Here is a 26,622-nt window from a genome sequence, read left to right as displayed (position 1 = left end):
ATGCCTCCTCTAAATACCCTGCAGCGCACACCGTGCTGAGGAGGTAAAACGGGACATATGTGACGCAAATATATGAGTGAAAATTCACGCCCTCGGTATGTTCATCGAGTATAATCAGTAATAGTACACTGGTTTGGTTTTTGCAGCTCCCTCATGACAAGCCACGTGCCAAGATAAATAAAACATTTCTTTTGACGAACATTAAAAAGATGCTCTGCGAAACTTCTCTTCAAAGCTTGAGTTGTCGGTTCTTTTTGCGCTCATATTAGTTTCCAGACGCGGAAAGGACGGTTTGAAAAACGACACAGGAATCTCCCCTCCCCACATCATCTGTCAGTTCCATTAGGCCGCATCTGCACAAGGCTTTGCTACTCACGTCTGGGATGAAGCCAATCTCATTGAGGTGGTTACTCAGCTCCGGGTCATGGAACGCAATCATCTGGGAGAAGACGGTCAGGTACTCTGCAACGACAGCGGCAGCAACATTAGCGGCAGCCGGCGCCCAACGGGAAGAAAGGCAATTGCACAATGTGTATTCACTAAAATGAACCCACAAATGCATGCACGCTCCCCCAAACACATGCACGGACCCAATCACTGCACGCACTTTGTACTTCACTGCATGACGCATCTACTGACAAGTGAAAAGCAATTGCAAATCTGTAACTGATTTTTAGGGGGCACACGTAAGGGGCAAAAGATAAACCTGTCGAGGCTGCTTACAGGGGAAAATAATGACGATTGAGCCCCGACCACCCCCCCAAAAAAAAAAAATATATATATTTCCAAAAAGAACACGGAGCACTCGCGGGGTCTTACATACAATGTATTTACTTGAGCAGACGTGTTTGGGCGTTATGCCTTCCTCAGTGCTTCTAAAGTTGACATCACAAAACAAAATATAATGATGGACGGAGTGCTGACACTTTTCAAACACTCACCCCCAGTCACAGATCTGGTGTTAATCCATTGTTATTTTGCCCGCCATGTCACCCCAGTTTAGACCCAGCCATATGCAACGTGGGTCCCTTGCTCACTGTGCCACTGGATTTAAGCTAGCCTGGCAGTTCGGGCTGGACTGTTCCCCTGGGGAACAGAGTCAATACTGATTTGCATATGGCTGGGTCCAAACTAGGGTGGCATGGTGAGCAAAAGAACTGTGGATTAAGCCCAGATCTGTGACTGGGGGTGAGTGTTCAAAAAGTTTCAACGCTCTGCCCATCAACCTTTTGTGTTGCTTATAAAGTTGACACCACGCAACTGCATATATTTAAAATCAAATTAGCTCCTCCTATAAGGAGCATGCTAAGAACCGCCTGCTGGACCTCAGGCTTAAAAACGGAGCATCTCATCCAAGCATGCCTACTTAGAAGGACACTGGTATTTATAACCCGGTTGCAGTTTCTGCTGCATCAAGGGCACATCTGATGGAGTTATTAGTGATGGTCTGACCCTCAGATACGATCTGCTGTCCCTGCTTACGGTACTCCTCTGGGAGGTACTCCTCCATGTCATCCCAATGGGACCAGTCATACTGGGCCAAAAGACCTTGAGAATATGCTATATATGGCAATAATTTGCAGCCTATGCCGCCACCCTCTTCCCTGCTGCTCTCCTTTTCTGGGGGAGGAGAACCCCCCATTGGCATGACTGAAAGCCCATTTATGGGCAGCTGTTGCCTCTATTGGGGCAGGTGGTATTTGTGCCCTGATGTAAAGCCGTTTTGTATATCTTGTCCACCCATAGCGCAATTACCCTGGAGCGTACAGGCTCCTTTTAAAATATCCTCTGCAGTCCTAAGCATCCCAAGGAGCATGCAAAGGTATTGTGTATCCCTATGTGTTGTCGACAGGGTATCGAACAAAATATCTTGCTCCATGGGGTCTTTCTGCAGCTATACATAGTGAAAGGTGGCTGTCCTAGCAATTACATGCTGATAAAAGTTAGTGTCTTCTGGTGGTGAGGGGCATGCAGGGTAAAGATCAGGGTCATTTGAGGAGATGGGATCAGGGTTGCAGGCATCCCATGGGTCGATGTTGTCAGGAGGACTCCCTTAGCCCTCAGAGTTGGTCTGTGGTGACCCCTGAGGAGTGTCATCCCCTTGTATGGGTGATTGTGGAGGCTGAGGAGGGGAAGAGGGTGGAGCTAAGGGAGGAGGTGGTGGAGGTGGGAAAGAAGGCCTGCAAGGCAAGGTTTGGATCAATACTGAAATGATCTCTCAGTCTGAAGCTGTTGAGGTTAAAGCTGATGGCATGGCTTTGGTGGCAATTTTTGGCCCCAAGCCAGAAGTCGGGAGGCGGAAGCAGTCTTTTAGTACCCAACCATGGCCATACGGCAGTGGTGGATCGACGACCTCTATGATGGGCTAAAGTAAGGCCTTTTGGAGGATTTATGCAGGACAGTAGGGGGTCACAGCACTCCTGTGCTGGGCAGAGGAAAGTTCTTGACTTTTGATGTCAAACTCTACAGGGAGTGCAGAATTATTAGGCAAGTTGTATTTTTGAGGATTAATTTTATTATTGAACAACAACCATGTTCTCAATGAACCCAAAAAACTCATTAATATCAAAACTAAATATTTTTGGAAGTAGTTTTTAGTTTGTTTTTAGTTTTAGCTATGTTAGGGGGATATCTGTGTGTGCAGGTGACTATCACTGTGCATAATTATTAGGCAACTTAACAAAAAAAAATATATACCCATTTCAATTATTTATCATTACCAGTGAAACCAATATAACATCTCAACATTCACAAATATACATTTCTGACATTCAAAAACAAAACAAAAACAAATCAGTGACCAATATAGCCACCTTTCTTTGCAAGGACACTCAAAAGCCTGCCATCCATGGATTCTGTCAGTGTTTTGATCTGTTCACCATCAACATTGCGTGCAGCAGCAACCACAGCCTCCCAGACACTGTTCAGAGAGGTGTACTGTTTTCCCTCCTTGTAAATCTCACATTTGATGATGGACCACAGGTTCTCAATGGGGTTCAGATCAGGTGAACAAGGAGGTCATGTCATTAGATTTCCTTCTTTTATACCCTTTCTTGCCAGCCACGCTGTGGAGTACTTGGACGCGTGTGATGGAGCATTGTCCTGCATGAAAATCATGTTTTTCTTGAAGGATGCAGACTTCTTCCTGTACCACTGCTTGAAGAAGGTGTCTTCCAGGAACTGGCAGTAGGACTAGGAGTTGAGCTTGACTCCATCCTCAACCCGAAAAGGCCGCACAAGCTCATCTTTGATGATACCAGCCCAAACCAGTACTCCACCTCCACCTTGCTGGCGTCTGAGTCGGACTGGAGCTCTCTGCCCTTTACCAATCCAGCCACGGGCCCATCCATCTGGCCCATCAAGACTCACTCTCATTTCATCAGTCCATAAAACCTTAGAAAAATCAGTCTTGAGATATTTCTTGGCCCAGTCTTGACGTTTCAGCTTGTGTGTCTTGTTCAGTGGTGGTCGTCTTTCAGCCTTTCTTACCTTGGCCATGTCTCTGAGTATTGCACACCTTGTGCTTTTGGGCACTCCAGTGATGTTGCAGCTCTGAAATATGGTCAAACTGGTGGCAAGTGGCATCGTGGCAGCTGCACGCTTGACTTTTCTCAGTTCATGGGCAGTTATTTTGCGCCTTGGTTTTTCCACACGCTTCTTGCGACCCTGTTGACTATTTTGAATGAAACGCTTGATTGTTCGATGATCACGCTTCAGAAGCTTTGCAATTTTAAGAGTGCTGCATCCCTCTGCAAGATGTCTCACTATTTTTGACTTTTCTGAGCCTGTCAAGTCCTTCTTTTGACCCATTTTGCCAAAGGAAAGGAAGTTGCCTAATAATTATGCACACCTGATATAGGGTGTTGATGTCATTAGACCACACCCCTTCTCATTACAGAGATGCACATCACCTAATATGCTTAATTGGTAGTAGGCTTTCGAGCCTATACAGCTTGGAGTAAGGCAACATGCATAAAGAGGATGATGTGGTCAAAATACTAATTTGCCTAATAATTCTGCACTCCCTGTATGTCCGACTCAGAGCTGTCCTAGATTCAAAAGGCTTCCTCCTCCTAGGCTGGTTCCTCCTGGCGAAGTTTCTCCTCCCTGAAGTTGTCTAGGGTGTTGTCTGGTGGCTTCTAGGCCATTTCCAGTTGACATATTCATTGATCCCAAAGGATCTTTCTCAATTGGAAGAACTTACAGTCCATGCAACAGTCGGCCTCGCGGGGGTCTGGAGAGAGACATAGTTTGCGCACACGAGGAGCTGGTCACTATGCAGGAATTTGGCATGGCACAGAGGACGTAATCTGAATGCATTCCGTTCATCTGGAAACCATTCCTGTTGATGCCGGAGCCACGTGGAAGTTAGGCCCAAGGTGGGCACCGGGATCCTGAAGTGTGGTCGGTCAGAGCCAGAACCGACGCAAACGAAGAGAGCACTAAGATAGGAGTGTTGTGTAGCCATTTTATGTGTAGCTCCATGCACGTTAGTTTATCATACTAGGCCGCTGTGCACTTTTCCCTAGAAATATTTTATTCAGCTTCGCACTGTTATTTTACAATAACCAGTTTTTACGGTCTTGTTTTTATTTCTTCTATCACACTGTTTAGCTTAGTTCAACACTGTGTCCTCAAATAATGCATTCTTGATCGCCCTGTGCTTCAGTCAAGGCTACAGTCTGGTACATTGCCGGTAAACGTGGTAGAAGTTTAGTCTCCAGCATTCGTAGAAAATACACATCCTTACGTAGGGACATTTTCTTACAACATCTGCGTGTTAGTTACAAAAACACTTTCTAGTCCTAGGACACGTCAAGAGGGAGATTCCAGCCAGGGAACCACAACTGTATGCTGAATGCCCCGTTGCAGATGCTGATGCAGATTACAGGCCTTTGCCCAGGTATGAGGGTTGATGTCCTCCCGGGGGAACCTGAAAGGCAGGTTTGGAGCTTAACATGCTGTGCTCGAAATATAACTTAGAGAGAAAATAGTCTAGCGGCAGTATGATAGCCTTATTCTTGTGCTTCACTCTTGTTGGAACTATTTTAATATTACTGTGTTGTGTAGTTCTGGTTATTGCAGCTCACGCTTTGCTATCCAAAATGCAGTTGTTTTATTAAACCAATCTTTAAAACTTATACTGCCTTTATTGTCATTTATAGATGAGACCGCACAGTGTATGAGAGAACCGGTTGTGACCTGAGTGACCACGACTTCCCTGAGAAGTACTGATATGTCATGCGCTCGGCTGCCCAATTGTCTCTGCCATTGGGGGGAGATGAGGCACTGCTAGTTAGCAGGAGCAAAACCCAGATTTGGAGTGACAAGCATCATCCACCGTGGGTCAGACTCAGTCCCCCACATTGTGGACGATCTTGCTGCTCAAAATCCAGTAGTCTCATTAAGATAATGAGAGCCTACGCGACAGGAGAAGAAAGAACAACAACAATATGGTTGTAACAGTAAGGAAAGTTTGAGAAAACCGAATCAAGTTGAAAGACGGAGCGGAGGCACACACGTCCGAACTGGACGGCAGAGAGAAAACAATCTAACAACGGCGTCGATGGCCATGCGCAATATCAATTGTTTTTATATAGCAAAAATATGTTTTGTTACTTTATTTCTAGAACCACAAGATTCAAGTTGCAGTTAAGTACATTTGCAAGTAAGTATCCAACATATGTAATAATACTACTTTGTTACAATTTGGCAAGTTAAATGGTTTTTGAAAAAATAGCAATAATCTATTTTAAAAGTTGACAGTGCAATTTTCAGAAACAGTTCTGGAGGGGAAGAAAAGTTAGCACAGTTTAGAGGTAAGTACAAGACTTACAGTTCAAGTCACCAGGGGTTAGGATGTCCACAGGTTGGGGTTCAAGTTAACCCCAAACACCCACCACCAGCGACACAGGGATGGCTGAGTGCAGAGGTCAAATTTGAGGTTGATTTAACATGAGCTGCTAAGGAGACTGGGGGCACTCAGAATCAGGCCTGCATGCAGAAAGGTAGTCACGTCTTCAGAGGGCAGACCTTGGGGGGTTAGAGGAGCACCGGGGGGCCACAGGTTAGCACCAAACACACACCATCAGCAGCGCAGAGACAGCCTGATGCAGGGTGCAAACACAGCGTCGGGCTCCCAATGCTTTCCTATAAGGGGCTCCCGGGGGTCACAAAAATGCTGAAGGCTAAGTTCAGGCGGTCGGTTCCAAGAAACCAAAGGCTGGACAAGGAGGAGGGCCACCTGCTGGACATTGCTGCACCGAAGGTCGGATACCCCAAGGCCAGGGGGCTGCTGGTGCAGGGGTACTTTTTGGCATCAGGAATCTTCATCCTGTTCTCCTGTGGACAGGGGGGTCCCTCTTCATTTAGGCTGCAGGTGGCATTGTGTTGGACAGGAGGGGTCATCCTAGGGCGGACACTTGTTCAGAATCTCCTGGGGACCAGCTCTAGTAGGTTGGACCACAAGGACATTGGCTGTGGGCATTGGGTGCAGAGTGGGCAGGACTCGCGGATCCAGGATGGTTCTAGAGTCCTTTGCTGGTCAGGGCAGCTGTCTATGGGAGATCTTGGTCCTCTGGAGTGCAGGCAGTCCTTTTGAGGCTTTTAAAAGGTCGCTGGTCCTGCAGGAGGCGTTGTCTTTTTGTAGCAGGGCTTCAGAGGCTGGAGACAGGCCTGTAGGGCTTGGGACAAATCAGTTGGTGTCTTCAGTCTTCTCTGCTGCGGGTCAGCTTAGCAGTCCTTCTTTCTTCTCCTCTTCTTGCGGTCACCAGAAATATGGTGAGCTGGGTTCAGGGAGGCCCTTAAATCCTGGATGTAGGGGTGTTACAGGGGTCAGTAGCCAATGGCTACTGTCCCTGAGGGTGACTACACCCTTCCGTTGTCCACACCCTTTGGGGATTGGGACATAGACCTAAACCTATAGGTCCCTGTCCTCCAAACCAAGATGGAGGATTCTGCAGGGAGGGGGTCACTTCTGATGTGAACACCGTAGCGGTGATCCCAGCTGAAGTGATCACTCCTCCTTCTTTGTTTTCATAAGTTTTACGCCGAACTTACTGCCAAAAGTGGGGGCTTTGTCAGGGGGAAGCGGGGGGGCAGGCATCTCCCATAGTGGAGTGCCCTGGGGCACTTTAACAGGAGACCTGAGCCTTTGAGGCTCACCGCCAAGTGTTACAGTTCCTGCAGGGGGGTAAGGTGTGAAGCACTTCCACCCAGTGCAGGGTTTGTTTCTGGCCTCAGAAAGCACAAAGGCTCTCACTCCATGGGGTCAGAAGCCTGTCTCTTAGTGGCAAACTAGGACAGACTGACTAGTCCTGCACTAAAATATTGGGTAAAATACAGAGGGCATCTCTAAGATGCCCTCTGTGTGCATTTTATAATAAATTCAACAATGGCATCAGTGTGGGTTTATTGTGCTGAGAAGTTGGATACCAAACTTCCCAGACTTCAGTGCAGCCATCATGGAACTGTGGAGTTTGTGATGACAAACTCCGAGCCCATGTTCTGAATATATGGTCACACTGCACTTACAATGCCTAAGAATGGACTTTGGCACTGTAGAGGCATATTCATCATGCAGCTATGCCCTCACCTGTGGTATAGTGCACCCTGCCTTAGGGCTGTAAGGTCTGATAGAGGGGTGACTTACCTATGCCACAGACTGGTTGGTGGGATGGCACCCTGAGGGGGATGCCATGTCAACTTTACCTCTTTCTACCCACCAACACACACCAACTGCATTGGCAGTGTGCATGTGTTTGGTGAGAGGTCCCTTAGGGTGGCACAATATATGCTGCAGCCCTTAGGGACCTTCCCTGGTCACAGGGCCCTTGGTACCACTGGTACCTTTTACAAGGGACTTATCTGTGTGCCAGGGATGTGCCAATTGTGGGAACAATGGTACATTTTAGGTGAAAGAACACTGGTGCTGGGGCCTGGTTAGCAGGGTCCCAGCACACTTCAGTCAAGGCAGCATCAGTATCAGGCAAAAAGTGGGGGGTAACTGCAACAGGGAGCCATTTCCTTACAGAATGGCACTGCAAACATTGCGGGTACTTACCTGCTGGCAGACTGGAACCGGGGCACCCCAATTTCCATTGAAGCCTATGTGTTTTGGGCACCACTTTGACCTCTGCACCTGACCGGCCCTGAGCTGCTGGTGTGGTAACTTTGGGGTTGCCTTGAACCCCCAACGGTGGGCTACCTTGGACCCAACTTTGAACCCTGTAAGTGCTTTACTTACCTGTGAACTTAACAAATACTTACCTCCCCCAGGATCTGTTGATTTTTGCACTGTGTCCAATTTGAAAATAGCTTATTGCCATTTTTGCCACAACTGTACATGCTATTGTGCTGATTCAAAGTTCCTAAGATACCTGAGTGAAATACCTTTCATTTAAAGTATTGTTTGTAAATCTTGAACCTGTGGTTCTTAAAATAAACTAAGAAAATATATTTTTCTATATAAAAACCTATTGGCCTGGAATTGTCTTTGAGTATGTGTTCCTCATTTATTGCCTGTGTGTGTACAACAAATGCTTAACACTACCCTCTAATAAGCCTACTGCTCGACCACACTACCACAAAATAGAGCATTAGAATTATCTCTTTTTTGCCACTATCTTACCTCTAAGGAGAACCCTTGGACTCTGTGCATGCTATTTCTTACTTTGAAATAGTACATACAGAGCCAACTTCCTACACATTCTCAACGGGGAAGGGGTCCCCTGGGGATCCCTTCCCTTTTGCGAATGGGTTACCACCCATTACAAAAGGGTTCAAACTGCGATTGGTGTGTCACAAAGCAATCCTGCATTGCACTGCGACTCGCAATTAGGAAAGGAACACCCCTTCCTCATTGCTACTCACAAATCCGTTTTGCGATTCGTAACCAGGTTACCGAATCGCAAAACGAGTTCTGTGCATTGCAAAGTGCAATTTGCATGTCGCAAACAGCTGAATTCGCTGTTTGTGACGTGCAAACTGCTTAGTACATCTGGCCCTAGGTCTCTAGCAAATGGTACCCCGGTACTAAGGGAGGCCTATGAGGGCTTCAGCACCAGTTATGCCACCACAAGAGACCCGTCACCAAACTCACACAAGTGCTGCCACTGCAGACTGTGTGTGTTCGTGTAGGCTAAATTGAAAACACCAGGTTCCCCTATCACTGCATGTGTAAGTCACCTCTAAAGCTGGGTGCATCCGGGCAAATGTGAGGGCATATGTGCATGAACAGATATTCCCCTATGTCTCTGTCAATTCTGAGACACAGTAAGTGCATAGGGAAGCCATTTTAAATGCATGTGCTGGACACCGGTCATTCCGAGTGCCTCAGCGACATGATTGCTTCTCTAAATCCTGGGATGTTTGGTATCAAACATCTCAGAATAATAAACTATCACTGACCCCAATGGTGAAATTATTACAAAAAATGCACAGACAGGGCAACTTAGAGGTGCCCCTGAAAACCTACCAGCTACTAGTGTGTTGACTGACTGACCAGTTCAGCCACCACAGATGCATTTCTGGCCCTCCAAGGTGAGAACCAGCGCTGTCAAAGGCCTGAAACAAAGTCCTGCTCTGGAAAGAGGTGTGATCTCCTCTCCCAGGCAGGACAGACATTCCAAGGTGGGGAGCTTCAAAGGCCTTGCAGCCTTTGTAATGCAACCCAGGTCTCTCCTGATGGTGGAGGTTACCAAACCCTCTGTCCTCAACCCACTTTTGGCGGGGGTACAGACAGGAAAATTAGCTAAATTAACAGGAGTGCCCAGTTCATGCCAGTCCCAAACCTAGGGTGGACACGCTCAAGTGGACACTACTTTTTAAATTCTTCAATTTTGTCTGGAATTAATTAGGCCACTAGGGTTAGGGTTATGCCCACTTCCCAGCGAAAGTGGTCATAAGAAGGGTGTAGTCACCCATAGGGTGGTCAACCAATTACCTGCCGCCTGCCACTACCTGTAACGCCCCTAAATTGAGTATTTAGGTAGCATCCCTGAACTCTAGAACTCAGATTTCGAGGACCTAAGAAGACCCGGACAAAGGAGAGTTGCAGCCGCAGAAGAGGAAAAAAAGAAACAGCTGACCTGGACCCAGCCCCTCCAGCCAGCCTGCTGACTTCGATGGATCCTGCACAAGAAGCCAACTCGTCCAGCCTTCAATAAAGACTCAAGTCTTCTGTGTGCACTGGGCTTGCCCTGCAACAAGAAACCTGAAAGAAAAGACTCTGCAGCTGTTGGAATCCTGGAAAGTTAACACTAGAAGTGACCACTGCACCCAACATCCCCGACCCGAGTTAAAGCCAACTAACTGTGCCAACGTGGGCCCCCAGCTACCCAGAGACTGAGTCCAGAGTGGGCTCACCCATCCTGGACTCTCCTGATACGCTTGCATTCCCTGCACTCAGGCCTCCCTGACTGCAAGCGCCCCCAGATAAGAAAATCCGATGCCTAAAGACACCCCTGCGTCCACCGCCCCTGGGCACAGGAGAGGAGGACCAAAGATGCGATTCGTACCTTAACTAAAACACATGACATTGTTAGCAAAGAGGCCGATAAGGGGGGGAACATTGTGCTCATGAACAGGAATGATTATGTGAAAGAGATAGACAGACAGTTGAGTGATACCACTGTTTGTTGTAAATTGACATGCAATCCAATAAAAGAAATACATTCTTTAATACATGAGAAATTGTGTTTGCGGAAAGGAAGGAGTTTACTAACGGACAAGGAATGCAGGTATATCTATAACACTAACCCTAAGTTTCCATGTACATACATTCTCCCTAAAATACACAAAACAGTTAGATTTCCACCTGGGAGACCCATAATATCACGTATTGTCTCACCAACAGAGAATTTATCAGAATTCATTGATGTTTTCCTACAACCATATGTGCAGAATTTACCATCATATATTAGGGACACCAAAGACCTACCTTCCAAGGTTAATGATTATGAATGGACCCCTGTGGACACATCTTGGTTACCTTGGATGTAGTTTCCTTATATACTAGTATCCCAAGAGACAAAGGCATTATGGCCATACAACATTTTTTGGAATCAAGCAATGTTACTTTAGTGGAGCATTCTAATATGTTGTTAGATCTACTTGAAACAGTCTTGGACAACAATGTATTCTTACACAACGGCTCTTGGTACCGTCAAATACGAGGTGTGGCCATGGGGGCAAAATTCTCTCCATCTTTTGCCAACTTATACATGGGTTTCTTTGAAAAACAACATATTTGGCACGACTGTCCACCTGAACTTACTGAACATATTTTATATTGGGGAAGATACATTGATGATATTTTAATGTTTTGGTCAGGTGATGTTAAGTCGCTGGACTTATTTATTCAACATCTAAATCACAATTCCTATAATATTCAATTTACCAGTACTTATAGTGAAACAGAGATTTACTTTTTGGATGTAACTCTCTATGTGGTGGGTGTAGGAAGGTAGCCTCTTTCTAGCCTTGTTACCCCCCACATTTAGCTTGTTTGTGAGTATATGTCAGGGTGTTTTTACTGTCTCACTGGGATCCTGCTAGCCAGGGCCCAGTGCTCATAGTGAAAACCCTATGTTGTCAGTGTGTTTGATATGTGTCACTGGGATCCTGCTAGTCAGGACCCCAGTGCTCATAAGTTTGTGGCCTATATGTGTTCCCTGTGTGGTGCCTAACTGTATCACTGAGGCTCTGCTAACCCGAACCTCAGTGTTTATGCTCTCTCTTTGCTTTAAAATTGTCACTGCAGGCTAGTGACTAATTTTACCAATTCTCATTGGCACACTGGAACATCCTTATAATTCCCTTGTATATGGTACCTAGGTACCCAGGGTATTGGGGTTCCAGATGATCCCTATGGGCTGCAGCATTTCTTTTGCCACCCATAGGGAGCTCAGACAATTCTTATACAGGACTGCCACTGCAGCCTGAGTGAAATAATGTCCACGTTATTTCACAGCCATTTTCACTGCACATAAGTAACTTATAAGTCACTTATATGTCTAACCCTCACTTGGTGAAGGTTAGGTGCCAAGTTACTTAGTGTGTGGGCACCCTGGCACTAGCCAAGGTGCACCCACATTGTTCAGGGCAAATTCCCCGGACTTTGTGAGTGCGGGGACACCATTACACGCGTGCACTACATATAGGTCACTACCTATATGTAGCGTCACAATGGTAACTCTGAACATGGCCATGTAACATGTCTAGGATCATGCAATTGTCACCCCCATACCATTCTGGTATTGGGGGGACAACTCCATGCATCCCCGGGTCTCTAGCACAGAACCTGGGTGCTGCCAAACTGCCTTTCCGGGGTCTCCACTGCAGCTGCTGCTGCTGCCAACCCCTCAGACAGGTTTCTGCCCCCCTGGGGCCTGGACAGCCCAGTCCCAGGAAGGCAGAACAAAGGATTTCCTCTGAGAGAGGGTGTTACGCCCTCTCCCTTTGGAAATAGGTGTGAAGAGCTGGGGAGGAGTAGCCTCCTCCAGCCTCTGGAAATTCTTTGATGGGCACAGATGGTGCCCATCTCTGCATAAGCCAGTCTACACCGGTTCAGGGATCCCCCAGCCCTGCGCTGGCATGAAACTGGACAAAGGAAAGGGAAGTGACCACTCCCCTGACCAGTACCTCCCAGGGGAGGTGCCCAGGGATCCTCCAGTGTGTCCCAGACCTCTGCCATCTTGGATTCAGAGGTGTTGGGGCACAATGGACAGCTCTGAGTGGCCAGTGCCAGCAAGTGACGTCAGAGACCCCTCCTGATAGGTGCTTACCTCTTTCAGTAGCCAAGCCTCCTTTCTTAGTGGCCAAACCTCCTTTTTTGGCTATTTAGGGTCTCTCCTCTGGGCTATTCCTCAGATAACAAATGCCAGAGCTCACCAGAGTTCCTCTGCACTTCCCTCTTCGACTTCTGCCAAGGATCGACCGCTGACTGCTCCAGGACGCCTGCAAAACCGCAACAAAGTAGCAAGACGACTACCAGCAACATTGTAGCGCCTCATCCTGCCGGCTTTCGCAACTGTTTCTTGGTGGTGCATGCTCTGAGGGCTGTCTGCCTTCACCCTGCACTGGAAGCCAAGAAGAAATCTCCCGTGGGTCGACGGAATCTTCACCCTGCCAATGCAGGCACCAAACATCTGCATCACCGGTCCTCTGGGTCCCCTCTCATCCTGACGAGCGTTGTCCCTGGAACACAGGAGCTGGGTCCAAGTGTCTCCCACAGCCCAGTGGCCCTTCTGTCCAAAATTTGGTGGAGGTAAGTCCTTGCCTCCCCACGCCAGACAGCAAACCTGTGTACTGCGTGATTTGCAGCTGCTCCGGCTTCTGTGCACTTTTGCAGGACTTCCTTGGTGCACAGCCTAGCCTGGGTCCCCAGCACTCCGTCCTGCATTGCCCAACTCACTGAGTTGGACTCCGACATCGTGGGACCCTCCTTTGTGACTCTGAGTCAACCACTGTCCTCAGATCTTCAAAGTGCCTGTTCCGGTACTTCTGCAAGTGCTGCCTGCTTCTGCGGGGGCTCTCTGAGTTGGTGAGCGCCCCCTCTGTCTCCTCCTCCAAGGGGCGACATCCTGGTCCTTCCTGGTCCCCAGCAGCACCCAAAATCCTCAACCGCAACTCTTGCAGCTAGCAAAGCTTGTTTGCGGTATTTCTGCCTGGAAACACTTCTGCAACCTCCAGCACGCCGGGGAACATCTTCCATCCAAAGGAGAAGTTCCTAGCTCTTTTCGTTGTTGCAGAATCTTCGGCTTCTTCCACCCGGAGGCAGTCCTTTTGCACCTTCATCTGGGGTTTAGTGGGCTCCTGCCCCTCCTGGACACTTGCGTGACTCTTGGACTTGGTCCCCTTCCTTTACAGGCCCTCAGGCCCAGGAATCCATCTTCAGTGTTTTGCTGGTGCTTGTGGTTCTTGCAGAATCCCCTATCTCGACTATACTGTCTTTCTGGGGTAGTAGGGTAACTTTACTCCTACTTTTCAGGGTCTTGGGTGGGGTATTTTAGACACCCTTACTGTTTTCTCACAGCCTCAGCGACCCTCTACAACCTCCCATAGGCCTGGGGTCCATTCGTGATTCGCATTCCACTTTTGGAGTATATGGTTTGTGTTGCCCCTAGGCCTATGTCTACCTATTGCATCCTATTGTGATTCTACATTGTTTGCACTACTTTTCTTACTGTTACTTACCTGTTTTGGGTTTGTGTACATATAATTTGTGTATATTACTTACCTCCTAAGTGAGGGTATCCTCTGAGATACTTTTGGCATATTGTCACTAAAATAAAGTACCTTTATTTTTAGTAACTCTGAGTATTGTGTTCTCTTATGATATTGTGCTATATGATATAAGTGGTATAGTGGGAGCTTTGCATGGCTCCTAGTTCAGCCTAAGCTGCTTTGCCATAGCTACCTCTAACAGCCTAAGCTTCTAGAAACACCTCTATTCTACTAATAAGGGATAACTGGACCTGGCACAAGGTGTAAGTACCACAAGGTACCCACTATAAGCCAGGCTAGCCTCCTACAGTGGGCAACAAGTCTGTTCCAAAATGTATAGGAAACCCACTCCATGTAATTCCATACTGCACACTTCTAGTGCCCATCCCAGATCACAGATTAATGCAATACCATATGGTGAAGCAATTGGGATCAGACGTAATTGTAGTCAAAATGAGGTCTTTACACGAGAATTAGATCACATGGAACAACGCCTTCTAGCACGTGGGTATCCTCAAACTTCTCAAAGATACAAAAGCGAGAATTAATCGAGTCAATAGGCTTCATCTACTTTCCAATACTAAGTACACTACCATTGGTACTAGTAAGAAAAATAAGAACATTGGGAGGGAACAAATGAAATTATCTTTGATTTTCCCGTACAGTGCAATTTGTCCAGAGATCTATAAGATATGCCGGAAAAACTGGTTGTTACTTTTAGCAGACAACACATTGAGCAAGGAATTACGAATAGACCATGCATTGTACACAGTAGGGGACGCACGCTCAGGAACCAGATATGTCATAGTTATCTACCACCCTCTCCAGCAAAGACGATGTGGCTGCCCAATTTACCGAATGGTTTCTATAAATGTGGATGATGCAGTATTTGTCATTACGTCAAAGACAAAATCTCCACTTTCCGTTACCATACTATTGGAACATATACGATTTCGAAATTCATGAATTGTAATACCAAATTCATTGTATATTGCCTGATCTGTGCTTGCAACCGTGTATATGTAGGCAGCACAATTAGACCGTTTAAGGAGAGGATCCAAGAACATATCAGGGCCATAAGATACACAACACCGAATACCCCTTTGCACAACACATTAACTTGGTTCATGGACAGAGAGATATACTGGACATATCCGTTCATGGCATGGACACTATAGGCTCCTGCCCTAGGGGTGGGGATAAGAATCTGATGCTTAGACAGCTGGAGAGTAAATGGATAATTAGGCTGAGAGCACTAGAAGAGGGATTGAATACAGAGAAAGAACTACATGTTTTCTTGGTATAATATGTTTTTTATGTATTTTATTGCTGGTGAATTACATGGTTGTTTATTCATATTGTGCTCTATTGCATTTATTTGATGTTCTTTCTTAGTTTGTTAACTTAAAACTGTAGTTTTCATATTATCCTTACATATAGAAATGGAATATGTCTTAATTTACTTATATGATAGTACTTTGTATTTTTGATGATTTCTGGTTACGTGGCTTTAATCTAGCCTTTTTTTGCTTTCCATATTATGAGCCCCCCTTTTTTGGGTATGGGCTGCAATATGTGGTCCAAGGAATTATTTAGTATTGCCCTCACTGAATGGTTATGATCAGACCTCAGAAGGCTGTAATATACATATATACGTGCCTGGTTACGATCACCTTACAACCATGATTGCTTACGTGTTCATAATGGGGATAAAATTGCTGATTTGGCCCTAATTTATCCAATACACACATGGGTCTCCCTATCAGAACGGCTAAATGCGATTTTTACCTGTATTTGTTATCTTTCTATCACCGTGGTGCACGTTTCAAAATGGCGACTGAGGGTATGTCGCTCCTTTCGGGTATGTGCGGTTAGCTTAGTCCGTTTTCTATTTTGATGGGTATGACACGCAATGTCCACCTTTAAAAATGTCGGACACGCGCGATCGTAGGTTCTTTCTACTTTCGAATCAGGACGGCCGTACGTATATTCATGGTGAGTGAATATGCATGCCTTATGGGTTTTGGTCTTCATTAGTGTATTTTGTTTTTTGGCGATCCTATATTCAGCAGTTTATGCCAGTAGTGGTTACAAAATGTACTGCATGTTAGCTTGTCCGTAAATCGACCACGGTATATATTTTTAGCATGCAGTCCTTTCACGTAGTCTTTGGCCTACATAGCATGTACAACATGGGTTTGTATTTATGCCATGGGGTACAGAAGGAAATATTTACTCATCTCTGGTTGCAGTTTTTACAATTGCGGGGTTGGCGAAGGATAGCACGATTCTCCTTTTTTGGTATTTGGTGCTGACATTAGACTTGATTTTTAATGGATGATAGATCCGCTTATTGAATAGAGTCTGGCACATATAAGAAAATCTTTTCCCCTTTCTTTCCACAGCGTTATTTAGACATATCACCTCGCATAGGGGACCTCTTTTCTCTTTACTAGTTTTTTCTTTCTTGGTGTCTTGTCTGAGGCAAAACTAGTTTTCACTACATTGTGATGTGATTTCATACGTCATCTCCATTTCCTCTAGACTTATCAAGGTCGTCGAATTACTGCATACTTCTCGCTATGTTAAGTGATATGTTTGTGGCATCATAACACTTTGGAGGACACTGGAAACCACTTTTATAGTATTTTGACGGGGCCTTAACACGGATCATCTTGGTAGGTTAAACTTATGCTCACTTCGGGTTGGATTGCTCACGTATTTGTTTTCATACCACGGACGCACCCGTTTCTTTGGATATCTTTGCATGCGGTGGCCCAGTTTTGTTTATTGTTTTTTTATGTTACGTTATGTACTATTGAGGGCTTGAGGGTTCTAATATATGCACTGCGTGTGTCTCATTTCCCGCACAGGGTCTCTAATTTTATCTTCTTTTCCTCTTTTGTCGTGTTCTTAAGAGAGACCCCCTTTGTGTCTTGGTTTAATTGGTAACTTCCTTTCTTATATCTGTATGGCTCTTCAGGACGGTAGTCTACTTATTTTTATCTTGTTATATTCCAGTGTTGGTATAATGATATGTATTTTAGCTTTATATGTATTTGCTTTACAGCCTTGAAAAAGTCTTTTTGATGAAACACGTGTCGGCTGTATTTTCATTTGAAGGATGCTTGTTCACATGGAATACCTGTGGTTTATATCGGAGTTGAACAAAAATCAATTCATTAAATTCTCTTTGATGAACTACATTGCCGTGCTACACGATTCTTTACAACAAAATAAAGGACTGATCTATGGACCTTCTGCCAGTGTGCCGCGTTAGATCATGTTATGACCTATCTGTTTGTGGTCTCCGACTGGCTTCCCAGCCAGGTCCTGCAGTCTGTTTGTCATGGGGTCAAACTCCCATAGGAAACCACTGTGCACCTGACACCTTACTACACCTCTGCACCCAGCCGCATCAGTGCCGCCCGGTGTGACCGGTTAGTGTGGTCACTGATCAGTGCCCAGTGCTTACCATAACTCTCTGAGATTGGCTTTGTATGTCTTTGTTAACCCTGTGTTTGCTGAACATTGTATTTCCTCCATAGGATAACATTGAGAGAACTATGAAAATTGTACTATTTTTGAAACTCTATTTATGCTTAAAAGTCTACTTACCCGATAACCAAGTTCTTGGGTTTGAAACATATATGAAAAATAATTGTTATTTTTCTAAATTGGCTTTGGATTTATTCTTTGAGTCGTGTATTGCCTCTGTGAGTACAACAAATGTAGCACTACCCTATGATAAGCCTACCTGCTTGCCCACACTACCACAAAATAGAGCATTAGTCCTATCTACTTTTGCCTCTGCAATACTAATTGGGGATCTAGCAGACTCTCTACACAGTTTACTTCATTCTATTGCACTATATAGAGAGCCTGCTTCCGACAGTGACCAAAGGACATGCACACTGGGGGTTCTTGGCTTTAGGTATGGTAACAAAATATTGCTTTATGTAAAAAAAGAAAAAAATAAGTCGAAATTTACTAAAAATGCTAAGGTCAAAGGATCGTTCTAACTAGGATTTTTTTATTTATTTTACACACAGCTTCAGAACAGTAAGTTAACGGGAGAGATTTTGCACCCCCAACGCAATTTCTGGTCATTACGAGGACATCTGGTGAGATTTTTCTGACACATGTGGTTGCGACTGTTCATGGTCAGAAGGCTGCCGAATGAGCATAAAATCTACGCAAGCGTTAGCAAAATCAACTTGAGTAGTTGCGCCATCTGGCGCAAAGTGTGGTGACATTTGTGCTACCCTTTCAGCGCCGGGAACGCACTACTGGTGCTACATCACATCACAAGCAGCACAATGTGCCTATTTGTGTCCATTGGTGGAACTCTGCAGAATCTTGTAGACTTTTTATGTAACTCCGCAGAATTCTGCTGAGTCAATTTCTGCGAGTTTCCTGCTGCCATTCTGAGCCCCTTTAACACCCACTGATGGCTGTGAAATTCACACTGCCTTCAGTCTGAATTACACACCACCATAGCGAAAGAAGCCCCCTCCTCTGTAGCCACATTAGGAGGAGAGAGCATACCAGTATCTGGAGATGTGTCCAGTCCACTGGCCTCCCCTAGATCCACATACCAGTCCTGCTGCAATCCTGATTCTAAAGGGTCCTCAGACCCCTCCCATTCCTCTCCTGCGTCTGGCTGTTCCAAATAATGCTCAGACAATGATCTGGGCCGAATCGGTTCAGTCGAAGTCGGAGTCGACGTCGTACGACGTCACTCCGGATCATCTGGAATAAGGATGGGGCTGCCACCGGTAGGTGCCGGTGGCGGAATCGTTGACGTCGGACCCGGCACCGAAGGAGGTCGACTGTGTGATACCGGCGCCGGTCCAGATCCGTTATCGGATCCTGAGGTCCCCAACGGTGCCGAGGCCGAAGCTGCCGGCGTCAAATCCGAAGGGCCCCCTGCTGACCCCGCGGGGCCCGAAGACCCACCCGAGGGTACAGCCCGCTCAAAGACGAGACGCATGGCCTCGTAAAATTCTTTAATTTGAGCGGGGTCGATCCGGTCCCCGGAAAGGGGGGAAGACGCGGAGTTGACTCTGGCGACGGCTCTGCAGAACCGCGCTCGGAACGTCGACGTTCCCTAGACGCCTCGTCGGGCGACAGGCGTGGCGAAGACGAAGTCCACTTGGACTTCTTCTTCTTGTGCCTCTTACCTTCCGATGACCTCGAATGCGAAGAAGAGGACTTGGGGCTCCGGGAGCGGTGCCGCGACCTCCTCCTACTGCGAGACCGTGACCTCCGCGGAGTCGCGCCGACCGAAGACGAATGTCGGGCCACAAGAAGCTTAAGGGATCTCTCCCTCAAGGCCTTCGGCGCCCAATCGGAGCACGAGGTGGAATCGTGGTCCTTGTCCAAGTACCAAAGACAAACTCGGTGCGGAACCTTCACCGACGTGGTGCGATGACACGCACCACGTGGCTTGAATCCTGTCTTTCTCGAAGACATGACTCCAAACAGTCAAAAAAGCGTTGACAAACCGCCGAAGCAGGGTAGCTCTTTCCAAGACTGCGCTTAACCGCTGCGGAAGGAAAAGAACTGACGTACGCGCACCGAGACGGCGTCTATATAGACTACCGTGATGTCATAGACGACTCCAACGACGCACGCGGAGCTGGTCGACGCACGCGGATCCGAACGACGCTGTCCGACGGTGCGCGCGCAGGGTACTGCTCACAAAAAACTCCGGATTCGAAGCTGACGCCAGGGATTTCTAAGGTAAGGAAGCTGCAGCTAAAAGTCTCTATCAGATATCAGAGTTTTGAGAACCCCTCAGGTCTCTGGTGCCACTGAACCAGCTGCACCAATGGAAGCTATGCCCCTGTGAACTGTACATCAAAAGATAAATGATGTTTAACCAGACAACAAAGTTATAACAGTAATGTTTAAGAACACAAAGTTTTATGTCTGACATTAGCCAGACCATATATATTTTAGAAATGGGGTCGGTGCTGTGGTGGAGGCACAATCGGGTGCTATGGATGTCGGTGACATGGCACTCTGGACTAACTCTGTGGCAGGGCTTAGGAGGCGCTGCAGCAGCGTCGGGCCTGCATTGTAGGATGCGGCTGTTGCACTCAGAGGGGACCACGGCTCCAGTGCAGGCAGAGGCACGGGGTCAGAAAGCAGCACCGGTTCCAAAGTCGCTCTGGAGTCAGGGTGCTTAGTTTCTTCTTAGTTGCAGCAGAGGTCACTTCCAGGGGCCCAGGAACTGGATTTGGCACCACTTGGCCAGTCAGGACTCTCAGTAAGAGCGACCAGATGCTGGCAGATGAAGCCTTTGATGCCTCTGAGTTCTTAATAGAAGGAAAGTTCAGTTCAAGCCTTGGGGAACCTTGGAAAACAGGATGTAGAAAGTAAAGTCTAGTCCTTTCACTCCTGGACAGAAGCAATAAGCAGCAGGCCATCACAACAAAGCAACAGGAAGAGTGGCAGTATCTCCTACTGCATCCAGCTCTTCTCCCTGGCTGAAGTTCCTCAGTCCAGAAGGATTCAAACTATGTGGGGTCAGGGGTCTAGCACTTATACCCACTTCCGTCTTTGAAGCAGGCAAACTTCAAAGAGAAATCTTTGTAGTGTACAAGACACTGCCTTTCCCTGCCCTGGCCCCATACACACTCCAGGGGGTTGGAGACTGCTTTCTCTAAGGACAGGCACAACCCTATTCAGGTGCAGGTGTCACCTCCTCTTACCACTCTAGCTCAGGAAGACCCATCAGCCTGGTGATGGGCCATCAGGATATGCATGGTACACCTCAGCTCCCTTTGTGTGACTGTCTAAAGTGAACGCACAAACAACCTGTAAGGAAATGCCTCCTTGGCATGGTTACCCCCTAACTTTTTGCCTTTGCTGATGCTAAGTTATGATTGAAAGTGTGCTGGGACCCTGCTAACCAGGCCCCACCATCAGTGTTCTTTCCCTAAACTGTACCTTTGTCTCCACAATTGGCACAATCCTGGCACTCAGTTAAGTCCCTTGTAACTGGTACCCCTGGTACCAAGGGCCCTGATGCCAGGGAAGGTCTCTAAGGGCTGCAGCATGCCTTATGCCACCCTAGGGACCCCTCACTCAGCACATGCACTCTACTTCACAGCTTCTGTGTGCTGGTGGGGAGAAATTGACTAAGTCGACATGCCACTCCCATCAGAGTGCCATGCCAACCTCACACTGCCTGTGGCATAGGTAAATCACACCTCTAGCAGGCCTTACAGCCCTAAGGCAGGGTGCACTATACCACAGGTGAGGGCACATGTGCATGAGCACTATGGCCCTAAAGTGTCTAAGCAAAACCTTAGACATTGTAAGTGCAGGGTAGCCATAAGAGTATATGGTCTGGGAGTTTGTCAAACATGAACTCCACAGTTCCATAATGGCTACACTGAAAACTGGGAAGTTTGGTATCAAACTTCTCAACACAATAAATGCACACTGATGCCAGTGTGAAATTTATTGTAAAATACACCCAGAGGGCATCTTAGAGATGTCCCCTGAATACATACCCGACTTCTAGTGTAGGCTGACCAGTTCCTGTCAGCCTGCCACACACCAGACATGTTGCCGGCCACATGGGGAGAGTGCCTTTGTCACTCTGTGGCCAGGAACAAAGCCTGTACTGGGTGGAGGTGCTTCTCACCTCCCCCTGCAGGAACTGTAACACCTGGCGGTGAGCCTCAAAGGCTCTCCCCTTTTGTTACAGCGCCCCAGGGCATCCCAGCTAGTGGAGATGCCTGCCCCTCTGGCCACTGCCCCCACTTTTGGTGGCAAGGCTGTAGGAGATAATGAGAAACACAAGGAGGAGTCACCCACCAGTAAGGATAGCCCCTAAAGGTGTCCTGAGCTGAGGTGACCCCTGCCTTGAGAAATCCTCCATCTTGAGTTTGGAGGATTCCCCCAATAGGATTAGGAATGTGCCCCCCTCCCCACAGGGAGGAGGCACAAAGAGGGTGTAGCCATTGGCTACTACCCTCCAAGACCTAAACACACCCCTAAATTCAGTATTTATGGGCTCCCCAGATCCCAGGAAATCAGATTCCGGCAACCTGAAGAAAGAAGAAGGACTGCTGACTTACAAGCCTGCAGAGAAGAAGGAAGACGACAACTGCCTTGGCCCCAGCCCTACCGGCCTGTCTCCAACTTCGAAAACCTGCTCCAGCGACGCATCCGACAGGGACCAGCGACCTCTGAAGCCTCATAGGACTTCCCTGCACTAAAGGAACAAGAAACTCCCGTGAACAGCGGCCCTGTTCAAATTCAAAACAAGCTACTTCTTTGAAACAAAGAAGCAACTCCCAAAGACTTCACGTTTCCCGCCGGAAGCGTGAGACTCTACACTCTGCACCCGACGCCCCCGGCTCGACCTGCAGAAAACCAAAACCTCAGGGAGGACTCCCCGGCGACTGCGAGCCCGTGAGTAACCAGAGATGACCCCCCTGAGCCCCCACAGCGACGCCTGCAGAGAGAATCCAGAAGCCCCCCCTGTGCCTGCCTGCACCGCTAGAGTGACCCCCGGGTCCCTCCAATGAAACCTATACAAAACCAGATGCCTGCTTTGTACACTGCACCCGGCCGCCCCTGTGCCGCTGAGGGTGTGTTTTCTGTACCTACTTGTGTCTCCCCCAGTGCTCTACAAAACCCTCCTGGTCGGCCCCCCGAGGATGCAGGTACTTACCTGCTGGCAGACTGGAACCGGAGCACCCATGTTCTCCATAGGCGCCTATGCGTTTTGGGCATCTCTTTGACCTCTGCACCTGACCGGCCCTGAGCTGCTGGTGTGGTAACTTTGGGGTTGCCTTAAACCCCCAACGGTGGGCTGCCTATGCCCCAGGACTGAGACTTGTAAGTGTTTTACTTACCTCCTAATCTAACCTTTACTTACCTCTCCCAGGAACTGTTGATTTTTGCACTGTGTCCACTTTGAAAATAGCTTATTGCCATTTTTACAAAGACTGTACATGATATTGTTTTCATTCAAAGTATCTAAGTGACGTACCTTACATTTAAAGTATTAACTGTAAATCTTGAACCTGTGGTTCTTAAAATAAACTAAGAAAATATATTTTTCAATATAAAAACCTATTGGCCTGGAGTTAAGTCTTTGAGTGTGTGTTCCTCATTTATTGCCTGTGTGTGTACAACAAATGCTTAACACTACCCTCTGATAAGCCTACTGCTTGACCACACTTCCACAAAATAGAGCAATAGAATTATCTACTTTTGCCACTATCTTACCTCTTAGGGGAACCCTTGGACTCTGTGCACACTATTTCTTACTTTGAAATAGTATATACACAGCCAACTTCCTACACAACCTAACTGTCATCCCGACCCAGATGTGTATTCCACAGACAGAAAGAGGCACAGAATGGTTTAGCAAGAAAATACCCACTTCTAGATGTGGCAATTTAAAACTTACTATTCAAAATCCAACTTCACCAAAAGGTGTATTTGTTTTTAATTGTGAGTTCAGAGACCCCAAACTCCATTTCTCTCTAACAGATAACTTGAAGGGTGTTTTTACAGGTAATGGCACTCACTGATTCCCACCAAAGTCATATATCCAAATTGTATAAATGCACAAGTTACTTACCTTCGGTAATGAAATATCTGGTAGAGACATATTCTAGTTGAGGATTCCTTACCTTAGAATTTTCCCCCAGGCGTCAGACTGGATCCGGAGATTTTTCTTCGAGCAATACCCTTGCACGTCAGTAGGTGGTGTCGGTCGACTCCGCAGGCATCGTAGGCGTCGTGGTTGCCGTGATGACGTCGGGAGTAGTACATAGACGCCGCCCTCCCGCAGTGACGTCAGTTTCTTTTAATGACTTTCCACGCCAGAGCGCAGAGCCGCAAAGAACACTGAGTATGGTGCGCCAGAGCTAAGGACCTGAAAGGGGGAATCCCTGTCCCTAGAAATCAGTTCGCAAGCGGGGAGGATGGGTGGGCGGTAAGGAATCTGCAACTAGAATATGTCTCTACCAGATATTTCGTTACCAAAGGTAAGTAACTTGTACATCTGATAGAGACTTCTAGTTGCAGATTACTTACCTTAGAATAGATACACAAGCCATGCCATCCTCGGTGGTGGGCTGCGAACTAAGATCATACTAGAAAGTCCTGCAGGACCGAACTACCAAAGTAGCCGTCCCGACGGACCTGACTATCCAGGCAGTAATGCTTAGCAAACGTGTGCAGACACGCCCACGTAGCTGCCTGACAGATATCCAGGACAAGGGCTCGCGTGCTAACGCAGTGGATGCAGCAGTGGCCCTGGTAGAACGAGCACGCAAGCCGTCAGGAGGTTGCTTTTTCGCCAAAGCGTAGCACATTTTGATGCAAAGGAGCACCCATCGAGAGATGGTACGTTTCTGCACTGCCTTCCCTTTCATCGCACCCACATAGCCAACAAAGAGTTGATTGTCCAACCGAAGTCTGTAGTACGATTGAGACAGAACGCCAACGCACTTTTTGGGTACAGACGGTGGAGTCTCTCCTCCTCCTGGGAAGGATGTGGGGGTGCGTAGAAGGTAGGCAAAGTGATGGACTGGCCTACATGAAACAGTGTAACCGGTGTAACTTAGGAAGGAAGGAAGCCAAAGTGCGTAGCACCATTTTGTCGGGGTGCACGGACAAGTATGGAGGCTTTGAAGAAAGGGCCAGAAGCTCACTAACCCTGCGAGCAGAGGTGATGGCGATGAGAAAGACAGTTTTGAATGTGAGGAGCTGTAAGGGACAATTATGCATTGGCTCAAAGGGGGTACACATCAAGTAAGTGAGTACAAGATTAAGATCCCACTGAGGCATGATGAAGGAAGTGGGAAGAAATAAGTGGGTGAGCCCCTTTAAGAACCTACTAACAGGAGGATATTTAAAGAGTGAGGGCTGATCAGGAAGCCTAAGAAAGGCAGACATTGCAGACAGATACCCCTTAAGGGTGCCAATGGCAGAGCCCTGCTGGGCTAAAGAAAGAATGTACAGAAGAACCTCTGAAAGAGGGGCAGAGAGGGGGTCAACAGATTTGTTGGTGAACCATGCCACAAATGTATTCCAACGACAGGCGTATACAGTTTTAGTCGATGGACGCCTGGCTGCCAATATAACATTGCAGACTTTGGGTGGAAGAGCAAATACAGTCAACTGTTGCTGCTCAATCTCCATGCATGAAGGCGGAGGTTGGACAGGTTCGGGTGGAGGACCGTCCCCTGCTGCTGTGACAGAAGATCCGCCTGAAGAGGCAGTCTGAGTGGAGGATCGATGGACATGCTCAATAGCTCTGGATACCACACTCTTCGAGCCCAGTCCGGAGCCACCAAGATAACTTGGGCCCGGTCGTACTTGATTTTGAGAACTCTGGGCAGCAGAGGGATAGGCGGGAAGGCGTAATGGAGGCCGGAGTTCCACTCGAGACAAAAAGCGTCTCTGAGCGAGTGCCGCCTTGGAAACTCCAACGTGCAAAATAGCTGACATTGCGCGTTCTCTGCGGAGGCGAACAGATCTAACCAAGGCTCTCCCCACTTGAGAAAGAGACCTTGCGCCACCTCCGGATGGAGACGCCATTCGTGATCGACAGTGCGTCGGTGGCTGAGTTCATCTGCTCTGGCGTTGTGAGACCGCCAGATGTTGAACCATCAGGGTAATGTCCTAATGTTCCAGCCATGTCCAGAGGCATAGAGCCTCCTGACAAAGGGTCCAGGACCCTACCCCGCCTTGTTTGTTGGAGTACCACATGGCAATAGTGTTGTCCGTGAACACCTGCACTACTTTCCCTTTGAGAGAGGGAAGGAATGCTTTTAACGCAAGTCTGATCGCTCGGAGCTCCAGCAAATTTATGTGGAGTCCCGACTCCGCCGGAGACCAGAGGCCTCTGATCTAGGCCTCTCCCATGTGGCCGCCACAACCCAGAAGAGACTCATCTGTCACTATAGAGAGATCTGGGTGGGGAAGGGAGAGGGATCTGCAGTGATCCAATTGGGATTCGAAAGCCACCACTGCAGGTCTTTCGCAGTCCCCACCGAGATCTGGACCATGTTGGAGAGATTCCCCTGATGCGGCGCCCACTGGAACTTCAAGCCCCACTGCAGAGCCCACATATGCCACCTGGCAAGTGTTACTAGCAGGATGCAGGAGGCCAAGAGGACCGGCAGCCTCAGAGTCTGTCTCACCGAAACCCAAGACCAAGGCTGAAAGATCGGAATCATAGCCTGAATGTGTTGGACTCGCTTTTGGGGAGGATAAGCCCGAAACAGCACTGTGTCTAGAACTGCCCAGATGAAAGGGAGCGTCTGAGAGGGAGTCAGGTGTGACTTCGGCACGTTGATAGTGAACCCCAGCTGGTGCAGGAGGTCCGCCGTAGTCTGGAGGTGGGAGACCACT

General features: G+C 47.6%; 1 protein-coding gene across 2 annotated transcripts in view; it reads right to left on the bottom strand.

Annotated features, from left to right (window-relative positions):
• Nucleotides 1-26,622, bottom strand: part of TBCK (TBC1 domain containing kinase) — a 1,319,282-nt gene that overhangs the window by 681,206 nt on the left and 611,454 nt on the right. For both annotated transcript variants that reach the window (XM_069241253.1, XM_069241261.1), the window contains one exon: nucleotides 377-462. In XM_069241253.1, coding sequence (XP_069097354.1) covers nucleotides 377-462 — 86 coding nt within the window. The remainder of the gene's footprint in view (nucleotides 1-376; nucleotides 463-26,622) is intronic.

This window comes from Pleurodeles waltl, chromosome 1_2 (assembly GCF_031143425.1).
Source record: "Pleurodeles waltl isolate 20211129_DDA chromosome 1_2, aPleWal1.hap1.20221129, whole genome shotgun sequence".
In the NCBI taxonomy this organism is placed as follows: Eukaryota; Metazoa; Chordata; class Amphibia; order Caudata; family Salamandridae; genus Pleurodeles; species Pleurodeles waltl.
Note: the sequence above shows the minus strand (reverse complement) of the source record. Positions and strands in the feature narration are given on the sequence as shown.